General features: G+C 46.3%; 1 protein-coding gene across 4 annotated transcripts in view; it reads left to right on the plus strand.

The window, feature by feature from the left end:
• The window catches only part of LOC138452983 (zinc finger protein 436-like), a 284,744-nt gene that overhangs the window by 113,038 nt on the left and 153,147 nt on the right, over window positions 1–18,559 (plus strand). For all 4 annotated transcript variants that reach the window (XM_069605355.1, XM_069605356.1, XM_069605357.1 and 1 more), the window contains 2 exons: window positions 8,310–8,432; window positions 9,694–9,792. In XM_069605355.1, coding sequence (XP_069461456.1) covers window positions 8,310–8,432; window positions 9,694–9,792 — 222 coding nt within the window. The remainder of the gene's footprint in view (window positions 1–8,309; window positions 8,433–9,693; window positions 9,793–18,559) is intronic.

Below are 18,559 nucleotides of genomic sequence, written 5' to 3' on the forward strand. Positions count from 1 at the left end.
AGCCTGGCTCCCTGTTCTGCTTTAACAAGGTTGGCTAGTGCTTTGCCTGATTTATTGCCCTCTCCATACCTCCTTGCCTTCACCGGCTGTAGCATGTAGCGTCAACAGCATCGCCTTTAAACATGATAACCTGATCATACTTGGGGATTTCAACATCTGGTGCAAAGAAGAGAAATTCAACTTTCCTAAAACTTTAACAAATTAACTAGCAACAATGCATCTACAACAGCTGGTGGAAGGTGCAACACATGGCAGGCCACACATAGATGCAATAATCTGCAACATAAACCTGGTCACAACTGCACAACCAATGCAAATCTTTTGGAGCGATCACCTCATTGTACCCTTTGTGATCCACCTGCCAAAACGGATACTTGCTAACCCCCCAAAAATCCGCCAATTCTGAAAAGAAACTGGGAATCCATTAACAGTGTGGAACTAAACGCGAGACTGGAAGCTACAAAACCATCAATCACCCTTCTAGACTCAGCCAGCATAGAAGAAAGAACACACAATCCAAAAATGGATCTCGAACACTAGATGACGTTGCACTAGAAAACCCATTCACCCCCTCACTAAAGTAATACCTGGAAAAAATGGTTCACACCCCACCTCGGAGCAACAGAGAACTGGAGCAAGAATGGTGGCAAAACCACGACCAATGGAAAAAAAACACATACCAAGGACAGATGCGCATATGCAAAGCTGAAATACTCGAGCAAAAAAGACATTCTCCAGCCAACGCGTCACAAACTCCAGCAACACCCCGCAGCATGCCTCAGCACACCTACCCCAACGATGCAGTGGCGTTGCTGCAAACCTCTTCCACAATACAATCACAAACATCCAGAAAAAACATTCACAACATCCCCTAAACTGGCCAACACCTGAAACCATCTACTAGATTAAACCACCACCCACCTATCTTGTCAGAAAGCTTCAACACCCGGGTGAGCAAAAGCAACAGAGTAAAAGCTCTGCAGCAGACCTATGCCCACCAAACGTATACAAGACTATCCTCGCCCAGAAAACACCTGCAGATTTCCTCATCTTCAACCACTCACTAGCAACAGGAAACATACCATGAGCCTTCAAATCGGCGTGCACAAGTTGCCCCTTAAAGACCCATCAGGAAGACCTAACCAGCTACCGACCAATCTCAAACATCCCATACCCGGCGAGACTACTAGAAAGCAACATCTACGAACAAATCCTGGAACATGCAGAAAAATCGTAGATTTCAGACCCATGTTGGGAACGGAAACTTCATTACTATCTATAGGGGACGATTTAAAAACCAACGCAGACATCAACGTCAAATCAGAACTACTACTAGTCGACCTGTCGGCAGCCTTTGACACAGTCCACCATGAAACACTGATCAAAAGACTCAAAGATAATGGAATCGGCAGAACAACACTCCTGTGGTTGAAAACCTTAATGTCTGAAAGAACGGAAACATGGATAGCACCAGTCGAGTCAGCATCTTGTAAAACCACATGCAGAGTCCCACAAAGCTAGTCATTCTCACCACTGATTTTCAACATCTACATGACCCTCCCCATCTCCGATTATCCTCATCAGAACACATTGCCTCACCTGCTACACCTACGCAGCTGACACTCAAATCCTCTACAACAACGCCAGCTGTTACGTAAGATTTGGTAAAGTCCAACTGGTGTGGGACTTCACAAGCCTTCTCTCTTGGTCTTAGGGACCCAACTCTTAATATAGGCCTGTGGTACACAAGTTGGTTGAGTGGCTGAGCAGCCAGGCATATTTTAGGAGGGGTAATGTGTGCTGTAGTGTAGCACAAGGAAATCCGTAAACACAAGGCACCAAGTAAACACTTACACACCTAGTTGTATTAAATTATTTATTTAAATATACACAAGGCAAATTAAGCATTCTTTAATTTTAACATTCAATGGAAGATCGAATTCATGTAAACAAGAACCAATAATGCAGGTGAGTAATTTCTTTCTATGCTAAACATGTTCCAGCACACTGAGTGACATCAATCAAGGCCATTATTAGCACTTATTTGTGTTAACCATTTCAAAATTGGGTTTGGGAGGGAAAATGATTAGAGTCAAAGTAGAACACACTTTGTTCTCCCAGAGGAATGCAGGCATTCTTTTATCCCAGCAATGATAGTGTCAACAAATAACATGTGTAAGGGAACAAGCACTGCCAAAGTCAGTAGGGTTCAGAAGAGGGACCTTTTTAAAAAACCAGGACAGCCAAAGTCAATGGGACAGTTCCAGTTCTGATGCAGCTTTTCTTAGAAAATGTTAATCAAACACTAAGGAGTTTTAAAAAAATAAATACAGGCGCTCAAGGGGAGTCTACTGTTGGAGTACAAGCTGGAAGGCCTGCACAGGTGAGCAGAGGTCAACTCTAAATAGGTGAAAATAGTACTTCCGAAGCCAGGATGCACCACAATGGCAAAAGGTAGTTCTACCTCAAGCCATGCAGTACCTTAGAATTAAAGAGGAGGTCCCAGCTGGATGTCTTCCTTATGCAGTGATGCAGACCCTTGTTCCTGGTCCTTGGTCGTGGTGACGAATGGGGGGGGGGGCTGTCTGCTGGGCTTCTGTGGCAGCACTCTGGAGAGGGACCCGGCAGCAATGGATTCCACAGGATTCAGCGGCTCTTTGTGGTTTTGGCACCTTTTTCTTAGCACCAAGAAAGAGCAAATGGCTCCAGGTGGATTTTCCTTCCTCAGTCCTGGACTGAGGATACTCTACACGAAGACTTTATGCTTCTGTAGATCCACCAGGATGCCTACGTATTTTTGGGCGGATTCTTTCTCTGGAAGATGATGCACTTGATGATGGTCAGGGGTCCGCGGGCATTAGGATTCTGCAGACTATGAAAGACACTGCAAGTCGGGGGATGAGCCAAAAGGAAGCATGTCTCAAGGCTGGTTGGTCCCACTAGCCCAAGGGAGGAAGTCCTCCTGCATGGTTGTTCCCTGTTGAACCGAAAACGGGGTTAGCACAGCTGCAAGGCTTCACTAGCGCTTCTGCGGTCCTGAAATGTGCTGCTGGCATCTCTGCTCGTCCTCTTTGTCGGATATGATGTTCCACTGGACGACTCTGCCTGCAGTCCCAAAGGCCTCGCCTTTTATTCAAAATCCCATTCATTCTTATCCTTGCAGCTGTCAATCACTCAGGGTGGGGTTGTCCTCTAGGATAGCTGCCTGCCCAGTTGGAGCTGGTTTTGGCCAGGCATGCCTACAAACAAAGACCAGTGAAGATTCAGGCTCCTCCATCACTTCCTGCCTTCCCAGACACAGGCAGGTTAAAGGGCTGATGGCTGCCAAAGGCAAAACACGCAATGGACTCAAACCTGATCTAAACAGAGTAAACTCCCCGAAGGAACGAACAAACAAGAAATGACAAAGAAAGACGACCGGGGCAATGTACCCACACTAGTATATTCATACTGGGCTCCCTGAAACAATCCATTTTATTCACACTCATTCTTTCACACAGACATTTCGCACCCATTGGCCCATGCACGCATCCTTCGTACACACCTTCATTCCCACACTTATTTGCATAGTCACCGCTTACATCAATGTATCCATTTGCTCTTTCAAGCAAACCTCCTTGACAGTCACTCTGATAGCCAGATTCACAGCCTACCACATGCAACCTTCCATGTAGTTCTAATGTATACATTAATTCACTAACCTGTTTATGCACAAAATATATATCAGCAGGAAACATTTCCTGATTATTATAGCCGTATAGCTATTGTTCAGTCATCTATTCATTGGATCTTTAACTGTTACTTTACTCATTTATGTACTGGCGCATTAATTCACTCATTTGTGGAGGCGATCATGACTGCACAAGTTCATTAAGGCACGCACGCCTACATTATTACACACACATTCACTCATCTTGGATGTACTGGCATCCATCTTCTCAGATACTGATTATACTAGTATACTCGCTCATCTCTGGTTGCACTCATAGTCGCCAGTGCTTCGAAAGACTCCTTAATAGATGGCAACACTTGTTCATCAATGTACTCATTCGGCAGCAGTGACGGAATCCCTTTTGTGGATGCACTCCGTCTTCCCACCTCATTGCTCATTCATTGATGCACTCATTTCCCCACTTTGGCATGCATGCACGCTTTCATTTTCTCATCATTCATCCTTTGTCATGCATGAGACACCCGTTGATTGTTTGTCCCGGCCACTCGTTCATGTCTGCACTTATACACTCACTGGTTCATTTATGCACTCATTACTTCACTGAACCATTCACTCATATATTCTCCTCTTGTCGCTCACACTTCTCCCTTCATATGTGAGTTTCCTCTGTTATTGATGCCCTCAACACACTTCTACTTTCACTAGTCGTTGGCATGCTCATTCATTCTTTCATGCATTTAGTCACTAATTTCTTCACTGATCAATGTTCCTCGCGCATGATTGAATTCATGACTTCACTTTGGTGGAGGGACCCGTCCATTCATGCATTGATTTACTTGCTCTTCTAATCCATTCAGTCATCCAGTGATTAATCCACCCGTTTCTTGAGGAACCCACTAACTCACAGATTTGGAGATGCACTCATTCATGGATACGCCTCATCTGGTTATTGCCATGAATGTCCTAAGTTATGGTTGCACTGTTGCTATCGCCATCCATTTACTCGTTCCTTGGTGAGTTGTTGCTCATTTTAGAATCACAAGGATCCCTCACTCGTGTAGGAAGGACTGGTTTGGGAATGAGAGAGGGTTCTTCTGTCTTCCTCTCCTGACATAACTATTATACGAGAGAATTGTGGCCATTACTTTTCACAAACACATATTCATGGGGTGTCATGAAGGCCTCTTCACTGACAGTGGAATGTGCAGTCATCTTGCTCCGAGGGTCTTACTCTAATGGGGTGGGAAAGATAGTCGGTTTTGTCACTTTACACAGTAATTGAAGGGACAACACCATTGTTGGTTTTCCCCTCAAAATACATTTTGTTTACTTGCAGTAATCTACTGTTTGTGAAAATGCCATTCCAGATGGAGAAAGGAGATCAACATTGTTTAATAGGGTTGCATAGCAAGCTATGTAAACAGCAGGTTTCATATCTCAGCTGCCTATGTAAAATGTTGCAAGTAGTTAATCAGCCAGCAGAGGCTCATCTGTTACAGAATAATAGTCCAGTGAGAACCAGCCCTTCAGCTTCCATCGTCTTTGAGCTGCGTGAATTTTCTGAGGCAGACCTACAATCCTGCCTATAAATATATATAATGTCATGAAAAACTGCAAACCACACACCTATTCTTACAGCCTGATTTCTACTTTTGGCATTTTTCAATTACCCAGATGATACCCAAATCTTGCTTGAAATCTCGTCTCCCTCTGCCCAGATTGGCATCTCCTACAAATACCCACAGTTACCAGGAGCGCCGATCAATGCCATTAAACTGAACCTCAACATAACAGAAATATTGGTTGTGAAGCTTGCAAGGTCTGGCCTTAAGTTTTGGGGAAAAGGAATTGTTAGAATGTACTTCGTATGGCCTGCATTTCTGAAAGAGATTATATCGCCATAAATGTTAACACCACATGTACACCCGGCGGACTGCGATTCAGTCATGCAACCATTGTCAGAGCCATGCCATGGTGTAAACAGCCAGGCGCATTGGCACTGTGGATTCAATTCATTGGTATTTATCAAATTAGTAAGAGTACCTTTCTAAATGTCCTCTAGAGAAATAGAAAATGGGTATAAAGTATATATTGCCAATTCTATCATGATGCGGCCAAGTCTTCAATGTCGGTAGTACAATATTACACTACATGAGAATAGCTGTTCCCATATGTGTGAGCTTATCTGTGGCAGGGGTTCCCAAGCTCCCCTCGCTAGCCTGGCAGTGCAGCAGGGCGCTCCCAATCTGAGGAGTCTTGTGGTAATGCTGCTGCTCATCCTCCCTAGCTGTGTGACCATGGTGTTGGCTAAGTGACGTGTGTAGCCCAAGGACAGGAAAGGTAGGTACGAAGCGGATGAGGTCCAGAACTGGTTGCCCCACTTCCCCACGAAACATACTGGGATGCTTATGCAACCAACCCTCCCAACTATTCCTGCCTGAACTCCACGTTCTTCCTGCGACCATTTGTTTATTGCAAAGCAATCAGGCATTGGGGACATGGATGATTAGTGGCTTCGCTGCTTCAATCTCATGTGCCCCCTTGGGTATCTCCCATGCGTTCATCATACCTGACCGGGTGAGTCAGATAAGGACGAGGCAATGCCACTAGGGACTCTGCAAATTCACCAATCCAATCCACACTGGTCTCGGTGCTTGTCACTCACCCTCTTACACTGGCTCCAGCCCTCTCCATTAACCCTCTGCTCTCCACAGATGCACCATTCCCCCTAAACTCTTTGCTCAGCCCTTGCACTACTCCGGAATACATCCTTTGGTCCCTAATCGTCAAAGGATAGTTACTTCGTCTTGTAATTCTTTTCTGTAGCAGCCGTATATATTGCACCCAAGCACTCTTGCCACTTCGCAACCTTGTAATCTCTGCCCCCCCAAGCATCTCCTTCCGGCCTCTCTCCATTCCCCAACTCCTTCTGTTCCCCTGTCCTTTACATGCCAGCTCCATCCTCGCACCCCCTTCTTGCAGTTCTGCTTCTTCTTCAATCTGCACGCTCACCCACACTCCCCGCTCTACATTGCAATAGCTTTTGTCCTACGTGTGCCGCTTGGTGAGTGGAGCCCCAGATCCAGAAAAGGGATCTAGGGCCGGAACCCCAGGCCAGAACTCACCAGAGCATGACAGCGATTATCATCTTAGTACAATCTCCTGGACGGGTCACTGCCAATAAGGCCAGTCGCTCAATTCCTGGCTGCATTGTGTCCTGAAAGAGTGGCTTTACGTCATCACCTATTTCAAGCACCTGGGTTATTAGTGCTTTGCAACAACAGCCCTCTTGCAATCTGGAATTCAGCGGGTCTCCCTCACAGAGAAGCCAGGGTGCTCCTCAGCTGTGCAAAGGATGGGCCTTGTGCCTAGTCCACTCCTCCGAGGAGGTGAATGCTGTGCCTGTCCCTTCCAGGAGAGACTGTTTACAAAAACACAGGCCCTGTCTGAGGACGAGGTGCCAATTGGTTGGTTATCAGGAAAGAGGCCCCCCCCCGTTACATGCAGAGTCTACGGAATAGCAGGTTTTCAGAAGTGAAACGCATCGGGTCGAGCAATAAACCATGGGAGATGTGTATTCGTTTTTGTGTAAGGCAGCAGCCACCCCGCTTTCTGCCAAATTAAAACGACTTTACGGATTCACACCAAAGCAACAAAGGACTTCCTACACCGTTTACTGAACTTGTTTTTCTTATTTGTCTTAAATCAGTTAAAAGCAAATGAAGACGAAAATAACCCACATACCTTCACAGCCCTTGTCCTGTTCTTTTCTTGGCAATTTAAAACACAACTGATGGTACTTTGTGGGCATAGAGTGAGCCCATATCGTCAAAAGGGCAATTTTCACCATGCCTGTAGTCCACACAAAGCAATGATCAAAAACAAAATGGTGGGGAGCACGGCTTGGAGACATTACTACACCAATGACTACCGTACAGGTTAGTTGGGTTACTAATGTGGACACTAAATCCCAGCTGCCACCAGCCTAGGCCCAGCACACATTCAGGATGATAGAATCACTCTGGGACTAAATTGGGTAATTCAAAAGCACTACTGTTCTGGCTGCCCTATGGGTAGCTTAGCAGCAGCACGTAGGACCAAAGGAGTTAGTGGCGGGCAACTTGAATAAATGTTGAGGCACCACATGACGATACATCAGGGGAAATGTCAAATAACCTGTATGAAAATGTTCATGAGCATCGAGTTAGCGTGGCACGGTCGAACTACAGTCTCCGAGTACGAGGGAGAACTTTAGTTTTTGGGATAAAAAGTCTAACCTTTATTTTCATAGGAAAAATATTGCAATAAACCAAAGATTTTCTAAATGAAATTGGAACTATGCGACACAAAAATGAATATTTTTTGGCCAAACTTTGATCAAAATGATGTCAAACCGAAATCACCAAATGGATCCTTCTCGGGTAATTTCTGGAATGAAAGCTGAAGCCACGGTGTCTGAAATGTTTTTTCGGTTGGTGCTATTATCTGGACTGTGTAACTGTGAGTAGGGTAACTTGTGCTACCATCTTGTATCTCCGTGTTACAGATAATTAGGAAGTTGTGGACAGTAAGAAAGTGATGCTAGCTATGTATTGGGGCTAATGAACATGTTCTCATGAACGTGTTCTCTAAACAGGAGACACCGACGATGACGAGGTGACGCCAGATATGCTTTTTCGCGTCAAGGAAGAGCCGGAGCCTTACTCTATAGTCCCCGAAGAATCAGATGAAGGCGACTGCATGGATGGCCTCAGCGCTAGTGAGTACTTTAATATCTGATCTAGCAGAATTATTTTGTTTCCAAAGTTTTCTGACTGTATTTGCTAGCATCCCAGGTTTCACACCAAGATATTGGCTCCTTTATGGTTAATGAACAATCCAGTGTTTATGGCTTTATGAAAGAAGCAGGAGCTCCTCACCTACAACCTATCCCATCCGTCGTTCAAGCAGTTCCTACTAAACTCAGACCCACTTTCTAGGGCTTGCAGAAAGTAGGATCTCGCCAGCTTTTTCTTTGGAAGAAAATAGAGACTTTAAATGGTTGACCTTCAACTTCCTTTTGGTTGGGCATAGGCCATTTGCGTGGAAACATCTTAAAAATATGGGTGAAAAATATTGTGCTGAAAATGACTCCTAGCACAACCTGAACAATGTCTGGACCTTTTAAATATGAGTCGTTATCGTCCTGCTGAACGCCACTCCCCATTTGAACACCTCTGTAGGGAGCAGAGGTTCAGAGCTGTGTCTACTTTGCAGCATCCTTTCCATGAAATTAGGACATATATCAGAAAGACAAAAGAAAATATGACGAGGCATTTCAGGAGCAAGGCAGCCAGTCCTTTACCAGTAGTGTCTCCACCAGGGGTAGGGAATTTGGTTTTTTGACGGGGGCTTTGTTTCCTAAAAACTGGGTGATACATGGTTTTGAAAGCTTTAGCAAAACTGAAGGTTGATGGCTGAAGGACTTTAAATGAGCCATGAACCACTAGCATTGCTCTGGGCAGCCTTCCAGAACATGGTTCATTAGCCTGCCGTGGCGTTTCCGGAGCGGGGAAAGAGTGTATGCACCCCTTGCTTGGTCCCCCCTCTAAAATAGGCGGTCTAGTCTGAACTGCTAGAACAGGTCCCTTCTGCATCCCCAGACATGTTTCAGCTTCATTGGGCATCGTCAGTGAGGTGCAGCTTGAGGCTCTAGGCCCAGCAGGCCCGGGACTCTGCTCTGGGCAGACCAGTCGCACTCGGAGTAAAGAGCAAAACCGACGATTGAATCCTAAACCTCTGGCCTTTCCATGGGCAACCGTCCCGCTCGCTCTCACTTTTTAGCCTGCCATGCCATCCTAAAAGAGGAAAGATGATGCTTTTGTAATACATTTTATCCATTGGTATTGGCACTGTGACTCTGCTAATAAGCGACAGACAGTGTACCAGTCTCCCCATTCACTCCCTGCTGGTATACCTTAGACTCTATCTCCAACTCTGTCTTTATTCCTGAAATGCGACTATTACTCTTGTGTTTTCAGATGATCCAGAAGATGATTCCGAACTTGTGATTATCGTGAAGAAAGAACCTTGCGATGTGGAGCTGAATAATAGAGACGTGATTGGCATCCCTGCAGAAGGTGAGACCACATGTGCGCGTGCACGCACTCTTTATCTTTCTTTCTCACACACCCTCTCTTTCTCTCCCTCACACTTTCTCTCTCAATTCCTGTCTCCCTTCTGCTCAGGGGTCCCAAATTTTGGGTTCGGCGGTGCGAAAATGGCAGTTTTGAAAACTGTTGGTGAGACGATCAGTAGCACAATAAGTTTAATGTCCCATCTCACTAACAGTTTTCAAAACTGCCATTGAGCCCCGGTCCTACCGCTCCCTCCCTAAACCCAGAAGTCCGAGTAGATATTACGCTTTCCTTTGGCCCATTAGATCCATCTTTCACTCCAACTCACCAGAGGCATTGCTATGATTCTATAACAAGTGTGGCCTGGAGCTAATGTATTTGTATTTAGTTTATTTGTAAAGTGCAGCCAGGCCCGTGGGCATCCAGGCACATAGGCTTACGTACACAGTTCAGTACATTACAGTGAGGGTCCATGGCAAAAGATTCAAACTCCCCCAGTTTACAAGAAGATACGGATGAGCAGAGGTCTTGTCGACGAATCATGAATACAATAATATACAAACATAATCAAAGAGTAAGGAGGTAAATATACAAAATATACAGACGCAATCCATAGAATAAGCAGGTAAATAAACAAGGTATACAAGAAAGCAGAACAACCCTGGAGTTTAACGCCAGATCGTGTAAGTATTGCATCATGTGTTCTGCTTGAGGAGCCAAGATTTAGTTTTAATCTTGAAGGTTTGAAAGGAAGGCTCAGTTCTGATGGGCACAGGGAGGGAGTTCCAGAGTTTCGAGGCTAGGACCGGGAAGCTCGCACCACCGGCTTTTTGGAGTTTGAATCTAGGCAAAATGAGGGTGTGAATTTGTGGAGTTCTGGTGGGTCGTGTGGAGGTATGAAGAGTAAGACGGGTGGAGAGGTAAGGTGGGGCCTTGTTATCCAGGCATTTGTGTGTCAAGGCTAGGGTTTTCAGGGTGATTCTTTGTTTTACTGGGAGCCAGTGAAGATCTGATCTGACGTTAGCAATATGAGAGTGCCTGGGGATATTGAGAGCCGACCTGATGGCATTATTCTGGGTTGTTTGCAGTTTGTTGAGGTTGGACTGACTAGTCTCCAAGTAAAGGGCACTGCAGTAGTCGATCTTGGACATAGTGAGTGGTCTTGCCAGAGTAATAGTTCAGGAAGGGTCTACAGGCAGTGATGAGTTTGCAGGTATAGGCCGAGGCTGACCTTACTGCATTAGTTTGTCTGTTTAATGAAAGAGCGGAGTCCAGATAGACGCCTAGAGTTTTAGTGTCCTTGGAGACCTTAATGTCATTGCCATCAATAGTGAAAGACTTGAAGGCCTGGTCTAGTTTATTAAGGCGTTGAGTTGAGCCTAGTAATAGGAGCTCCGTCTTGTCATCATTGAGACAGAGTTCGTGTTGTGCCATCCAGGCTTGAATAACCAGGTAGACGTCGTTCACGGCTTTGGTATCGGCTGTGTGATCACCAGTAATGGAGATGAGTGTCTGGGTATCATCCGCATAGTTGGTGTAGGAGACACCCAGATAATCAAGCACATCAAAGAGAGGTTTGGTGAACACATTGTAAAGAGTCGGCGACACACAAGAACCTTGTGGGACACCACATTGTATCAGAGAAGGGTCAGCGGATGCTGTAGGAGAGAAAACCCTCATAGATCTATTGCTTAGGAAAGATTGGATCCACGCATTGGCAGAGTCCGAGAAATGAGCCGCAGATTTAAGATGTTGGCAAAGTATTTGGTGATTGACCAGATCGAATGCCGCAGAAAGATCAAGAAGTAGGAGTAACGCTAATTTCCCATTGTCTTTTAGGATCTCCATTTGAGTTTTCAAATCGATCAAGGCTGTTTCAGTTCCGTGTTTAGGACGGAAGGCGGATTGTCTTAGCCCAAGGAGATTGTTAGATTCAAGATATTTTTGGATCTGCAAGTAGGCTGCACGATCTAGAATCTTGAGCAGGAAAGGGACCGTAGTGATGGGTCTGAAATTGGTCGGTATGTTGGGGTCAAGGGAAGGTTTTTTAAGTAGTGGGATCACCCAGGCATCCTTGAGGTTGTCAGGGACTATGCCCGTTTTAAAAGAGGCGTTTATGAAGGCCGTGATGAAGGGGGCTAGATCGTGAGAGGCATCCTTGATGATAGGGGCTGGGCATGGGTCGCTTTAGCAGTTGGACGGTTTAAGATTGTTTATAATACCTTCTAATTCATAAATAGTAAGAGGGGAGAAGACAAACGGTTTATGATTCAGGTTGGCCTGGCTGGAACCAGATGTAGGAATTTACAGAGGATTGTCTGACTGTAGTGAGTTTTGTTTACCTCTAATTTGGGTTTGGAGGGATGCAATTTTATCCAAAAGTGCTGTCTGTATATTGGTACACCAGTTGCTGTCTTTAGTACAAGAGTCTGGGGGTCGTGCAGGAGACTCAAGTTCCTTAAGAATTTAGAATAATTCTTTAGTGTTGATTTGTGCTGACAGGATGCGGTTATTGAAGGACTTTTTTTTTTTTTTAATTTTTTTATTTTTTTTTTAGCCTGGAATATGGCTTCTTTGTAGTTAAGAGTAGCTAGGAAGAGTCCGTCCTTATGGGTATCAGAAGAGTGACTTTTCCAGCGTGTTTCCGCGCTGTGTTTCTCTTTGCGGAGCACTCTTAGCTGTGGTGTGAACCACGAATTAAGGTGCGCATGCCGTTTGGGTTTCCTGAGATTGAGAGGGGCGATGGCGTTTATAGCTGAAAGCAGAACCCGGTTATAACTGTCAGCTAAGGTGTTGGGGTCTGAGCAAGAATCAGTGACGTTGGTCAGGGTAGGAAGGATGAGGGGGAGTAGCTTCTCAGGCGTTTTGTCCTTTTTTTGTTTCTGGTAGGGATGGCAGTAACGACGGAAGGCGCGGGTAGGTGAACTGCTTCAATGTTAAAGGTAATGACATGGTGATCCGACCATGACCACGGTGAGTTTGAGAATAGACTGATGTTACAGTTAGTGTCACTTAGCCAATCTAAGGACCTCCCTTTGATGTGGGTAGGTTCTTGTATATAATGGGAGAATCCTAAATCAGTTAGGGAGTTGGCAAGGTCAATGGCCGTGGGATCATTGGGGTCTTGGTAACCAAGGTTGAGGTCTCCAAGAAGGATAATTTGTGAGTTGGTTTTTACTTTGTCAAGTACTAAGGAGGTAATGTCCACAAATGATGTGGGAGGATCAGGTGGTCTGTAAATAAGGTGTACAGTGGCAGTTTGGTTAGCAGATAGCGGACGTTTGACAGAGATTAGCTCGGTAGATTCCATGTTTGAACTAGGCAGTGCTCTAAGTCCTAGTGAGTTTTTATGGATGAAGGCAACTCCGCCTCCTCTGGAAGTGCGGTCGCATCTAGAAATTGAGTACTCGGTGGAAGGAGGGGGGGGGGGGTAAATTGCCTGGGAGAGTGCCGGGCCCGAAGCAGCATGCAGCCAGGTCTCGGAGATGGCAATGAAGTCAAGCTCCTGTGTCTTGATAAGGTCAGCGATGTCGAGTGCATGAGCTGCGAGGGACCTTGCGTTGACCATGGCCGCCTTGATCTGTATGGCTTTGCCTGGTGGGGCTGGGGACAACTGAGGGAGCTTAGGTGTAAGTGCAATAGGAGACTGGGGGTGGGGCTGGTCGTTGGGCGTTTCATCCATGAGCTAGGATGCTTAGAGTGCCCAGTCGAGCCCGAAAATCTGGTTCCTAATCTCTTGTTTCTTGGGTAGGTAGAGCATGGTTGGTTAGGTGTAGGTTTTTTAGTGAAGTGATCTAACCATAAGGCAGGGGCGTTGAGGTAAATGTTAGGAGGCTCAGTGCTCAAGTCAGGCAGGCTATTGTGAAGAGCAGGTGCAGTGCTGAGTCTCAAGTCGTTGTGCAGAGCTGCTATCTGTTTAGGCTGGTAGAAGGCCAAAGGCCTGCAGGTGGGGGCCATAGTTCCAAGGCGCAGATTGATGGTTGCCGCTAGGCTAGCTGATGTTAAAAGGATCACAAGGGTAGATGCCCACAACGGAAGTGATAGTCTCAGTAAAGGGAGCAATAGCCTCAAGTAGGTGAGAAGGTGTAGGAACATGATACAGATATTGAGATAGAAGTGAGGACCTAGCAAGTAACGACAGTTACTAACTAAAATTACATGCAATCAGATGCAGTGCACAAATGGGCTAGGTTCAACAATCAAATGCGGTGCGCAAATGGGCTGAGGTCAACAATCAAGTGCAAAGCACATGTAGGTTAGGTTCAGCAACATTGGTTTGTAGCAAGTACGTTCAGGAGGCATACAGTAAATGAAGCAATACGTTTGCAGCACAAAGTGGCTGTAGATATGCATGTGTAGAGATCTTGTACCTCAGCTTCTGGCTTGCGTGTGTGAACACATGTAGTAGGTTCACAACAATTGAGCGTAGGTTTGCTAGGCAAAGTGTGTTTAGAGGACAGCGGAGATCGGAGCTTAAGGCAGTACTGCTGATATACGTAGTGAAAGTAAGGAGCGGACATACGATGTTGATTAGGTGCAGGCTACGGGTGACCCAGGGGCCGATCATTACCAGGCGGGAGGTCTCCTATAGTGGAAGGGAGGAAAGGTAAGGTGTAGAGTTGGCGAAGGTACATAGATTATGTATGGACGTGGTGGAATGGTTGTATGGGTAGCAGGTGTGCGATGTGCTGGGATATAGTGTTACAGAGCGAGGAGATTACCGTACGGCAGGGTGCGCGAGTGTGCACGAGAAGCGATTATGCCGACATGCAAGTAATTTGAGACAATAGGAAATCTCTGCAGTTAGTCATGTGCAAACAGTGTGGGAAGTGGTAGGGAGCACATTAATGTCAGCGCGTTACTTCAAACGCTGTGATTGTCACAATGGCATGGAAAAACTGGCTGTTTATATGGCGATATGAGTTGAATAGATGCGTTACCATCTGGAGGAAGTTATCTGATGGGTAGGTCGGTCTGTCTTGCATGGTGCAGGGTGGCTGGCCCCTAAGTCCCGAGAGGCCACGGACAGGCGAAAGATAGGCCCTAGCCTTAAGAGGCTGGCCTTTAGAGGAAGTGGCCGGCTAAAGCCATCCGGTCACTTCCTGCAGCAAATATCGAGCGAACAGCCAATCGGGTTGTTCCAAGGGCACACACCCACAGTTGCTTAGCAAATGATCAACAGCAGAGGGCGGCGGCCATCTTAGATGCTCTGTACGTGTTTTTCACGGCAGAACGAGAAGAAATTCGGCGGCATCAACTAATGGGGCAGGTAGGCGCAGAAACTGGTATAGATGGGTGGCACAACTGAGGTCAGCATAAGATCGTGGTATGTAATTACCAGGGGAGCCAGATGTCGATGATGTGATGCGGCCCGCTTCTCCTGAGGCGGCCTGGATTGCTGGGGGAGGGCTCCTGCCCTTTAGGGATGGATCACGATATATATATATACACATAATGTAGTAGGGCCCTCATTAAGAAGAGCCTGCGGAAGGAAGGGCACTTGTCCAAATGCACAGGAGTGACAGAGTAGTGAGGGAGGGTGACCCAATCAAGGGGGGCGGCTGTCCCCTTGACAAAGGCTTTTAAATAATTGGTTAAAATAGTGCATTTTCCACTACACTTCACTTTCTGTGATATATTGGGTAAAAAGCCACATAGCTTACAATCTTCCCTTTTTTTTTATTCAGGGAAAAACGTAAACAGTCCATTAGATGCCAAGCCACCAACAATGAACAGGAGCATTTTCAAACACATTTTCATAATGCCTTTGTGCAATATATGATATGAGTCTGTAGGGTTACAGCTACAAACCCTTATGTGATGAGGGAGCCCAGAGGCCATGTGAGGGCAACTGGAAATGCAGGAGCCGGAGCTCGAGTTCAGTGGTGGCTAGGTGACTAGTGTGCCGAGCTATCGGGGTCATTAGCAGGTGAGAAGAAGGGGGAAAGCTGAAGCAAAAAGGAAGGAAGGAGTTGCTTCCAGAGGTGGTTCTGCTCAAGTTTTAGAGAGGCATGGAGGCTGTTCCAGAGGGAGGCCCCATCCGAGGAAAGCGATCTGCCCCCATTTCTCTGCTTGAAAAAGTGTCTGACCCTCAGAGCATTGGAGTTGGAGGAGCAGAGAGCTCGAGAAGGAAGATGTTTAGGAAGAGAAAGTTGGAGGTAGTGCGGTTCCAGGCCCCAGAAAGCCTTGTGGCGATGCAAAGGGTCTTGAATTTGCAGCCACAGGGAGCCAGTGCAGCGATTTCAGAGCTGGAGAGATATGATCACTGGGCTTGAGGCCAAGGACAAGTCTTGCAGTCCTGTTCTCTATGAGTTGTAAAGGTCGAAGAGTAGAGGCAGGAAGATTTAGAAATAGTACAGCCTGGAGAGGACTTGGGCTCTGGAGACAGTCAGCTTTTGGGGGAAAGTGAGAAATGGCAGAATACCTCTGAGGGAGGTGCAGCTGAAAGTGTGACTTATTTGAGACGACAGAGATGCGAGGAGCGAAGGAGAGGATGAGTCGAAGATGACACCAAGGTTCTTAGCTTCACAGGAAGGAGCAGGAAGAGGGAGATACAGAGAGAGATACACACAGAGAGACCTAGTTGGACCTGGGAGGGTCAGTCAGTGAGAAAGAAGATCAACCAGGCAAGGGCCTGACCAGATATACCCAGGTTGTCACAGAGGCAACTGAGCAGGATGGTATGGTTGACAGTGTCAAAAACAGAGGATAGATTGAGGCGAATGAGGACAGAAGGAAGATTAGAGTCGCGATTAGAGAGCAAGTTTCACAGGTGTTCGGGAGAGCAGTTTCCATGTTTCTGGCAGCTCTGAAGCCGGACTGGTGATCGTGGAGACAACCAACAGATTCAGTGTGCAGATTAAGCTGGGAGATGGGCAGTTTTTCCAGGACTTTTCCCAGGAAAGGAGTGATGGAGATGGGGCGATAGTTACCCGGACAGGAATGATGGGCAGAGGGCTTCTTAAGAAGAGGGTGCACAAGGGAGTGCTTAAGGGGGAGGGGAAGGTTCCAGTGGCAAAGGAGTGATTGCAGAAATCAGCCAAGGCTGGAGCCGGGGTGTCGATGTGGTCCTGGTTGGGTCTGGATGCGCAGGGGAGCACCTGCTTTGACAAGACTTTCATGGATCGGACTTGTCTAGAAACATCGTCGGGGGTGAACAGTGGAAAGGCGGAGGAGAAGTGGTCGAAGAAAGGCCAGCGATGGAGGAGGAGGAGGAGGAAGAAGAGGTAGAGAAAGAGCGAGTGGACAGGGTGTCCTGAGTTTTAGTGGTGAAATGAGAAGCCAGGAACATGCAGAGGCCTTGGGAGGGAACAGGAGAGGTAGTCTGCAGCAGGATTGGCCAGTACTCTGCAAGTGTAAAAAAGCATATTCATATCGATTGAGCTCACACTCGTACATTCTGGTGAACCTATATATGCCACTATTCCCACATGGGGAAATACTTGTTTGCTTTGTCCATAATGCCAGTAGGGGTACTATAACAAAGCATGTTTATGGTGGCCCTGCCAATACATGCCAGTATCCCCATGTAAGAACATACTCCGGTTGGCTTTGCCGCCATGCCAGAGTAAGAAAACCTATTGTGGCTGGCTGCACGAATCCCCCAATCCCCATATAAGAACTCTCATGTTGTATTTTCTCCTTAATGGCAGTTACAAATGCCATGCCACAGTAAATAAAAACATTGCCTTGCAGGCTGCACGAATGCCCCCATCCCAGTGTAAGGATACTTATGTTGCCTTTGGCCTTAAAACCAGTCATAAACTGCAATGCCACAGTAAAAGACCATGCTCTTGCTGGCTAGCCGGTATGAGAGCTCAGCGGGCTGAGCAGTTGCTGTTGTAATCTGAGTTTGATTTGCAGGTTCAAATCGTGGCAAAGCCAACTCAGCCTTTCATGCTTCAAAGTGACCTCCCTGATCTTGTACTATTATGTTGCTTTTGCACCTTGTTACCTCTCTTACTCTGTACTGTACTGTGTTTTCCCTGCTCACCAAGTTGTACCAGTGCCGTGATACTTACGGGTGTGGGCGCTGTCAATAAATGAAATAAATAAATAAAGCTCATTAAATGAGTGCAAACTTCGGTTGGGTGATGCATTTAATGTAAATATGTTCTCTGTACAGGGCTTTGGTGAAAGCGCTATATAAATAACATATTATCATTACACACATACCCCCATTATGTTGCACTCATGTTGTAGTCCCCCCATGTAAGAATAGTTGTTGCCCTTGACCTTAACACCAGTAAACTAAAAAGCCAAGTCAAAATTAGGAAACATCCCCTCCCCATGTAAGAACACTCATGTTGGCTTTACACTTAATGCAAGTTCAACATTCCATGCCACAGTAAGATCCTACCGGCCCCACTGCAGTATTTCCCCCAACCCCACCATCACATAAAAACACTCACGTTGGGTTTCCTTTGGCCAAAAATAGTAGTAAAACATGTCATGCTCTTGTCAAAAAATGTTCATGCTCCATTGCCCCTCCCCAGGTCCCAGCATGCATACACACTGATACACGCAGAAATATAGACACATTCTCCCACCAGTCACGCACCCACACAGCTGATTTGTCATTGACAGGAGCACCCGTAACATTTAGACTGTGCACTCATTAACGCACACAGTGTACACCATTCACACTGCATTCATTCATAGGTGTGCGCTTGCAGACACCTCCTAGCATACACACATACACCCACTCCCTTGCATGCATGTACGCATGCATACATGCAATCCCTGCATGCACACAAATGCACTTTTTTTT

The sequence above is a fragment of the Ambystoma mexicanum genome, chromosome 4p (assembly GCF_040938575.1).
Source record: "Ambystoma mexicanum isolate Mex_15411 chromosome 4p, UKY_AmexF1_1, whole genome shotgun sequence".
Classification (NCBI taxonomy): domain Eukaryota; kingdom Metazoa; phylum Chordata; class Amphibia; order Caudata; family Ambystomatidae; genus Ambystoma; species Ambystoma mexicanum.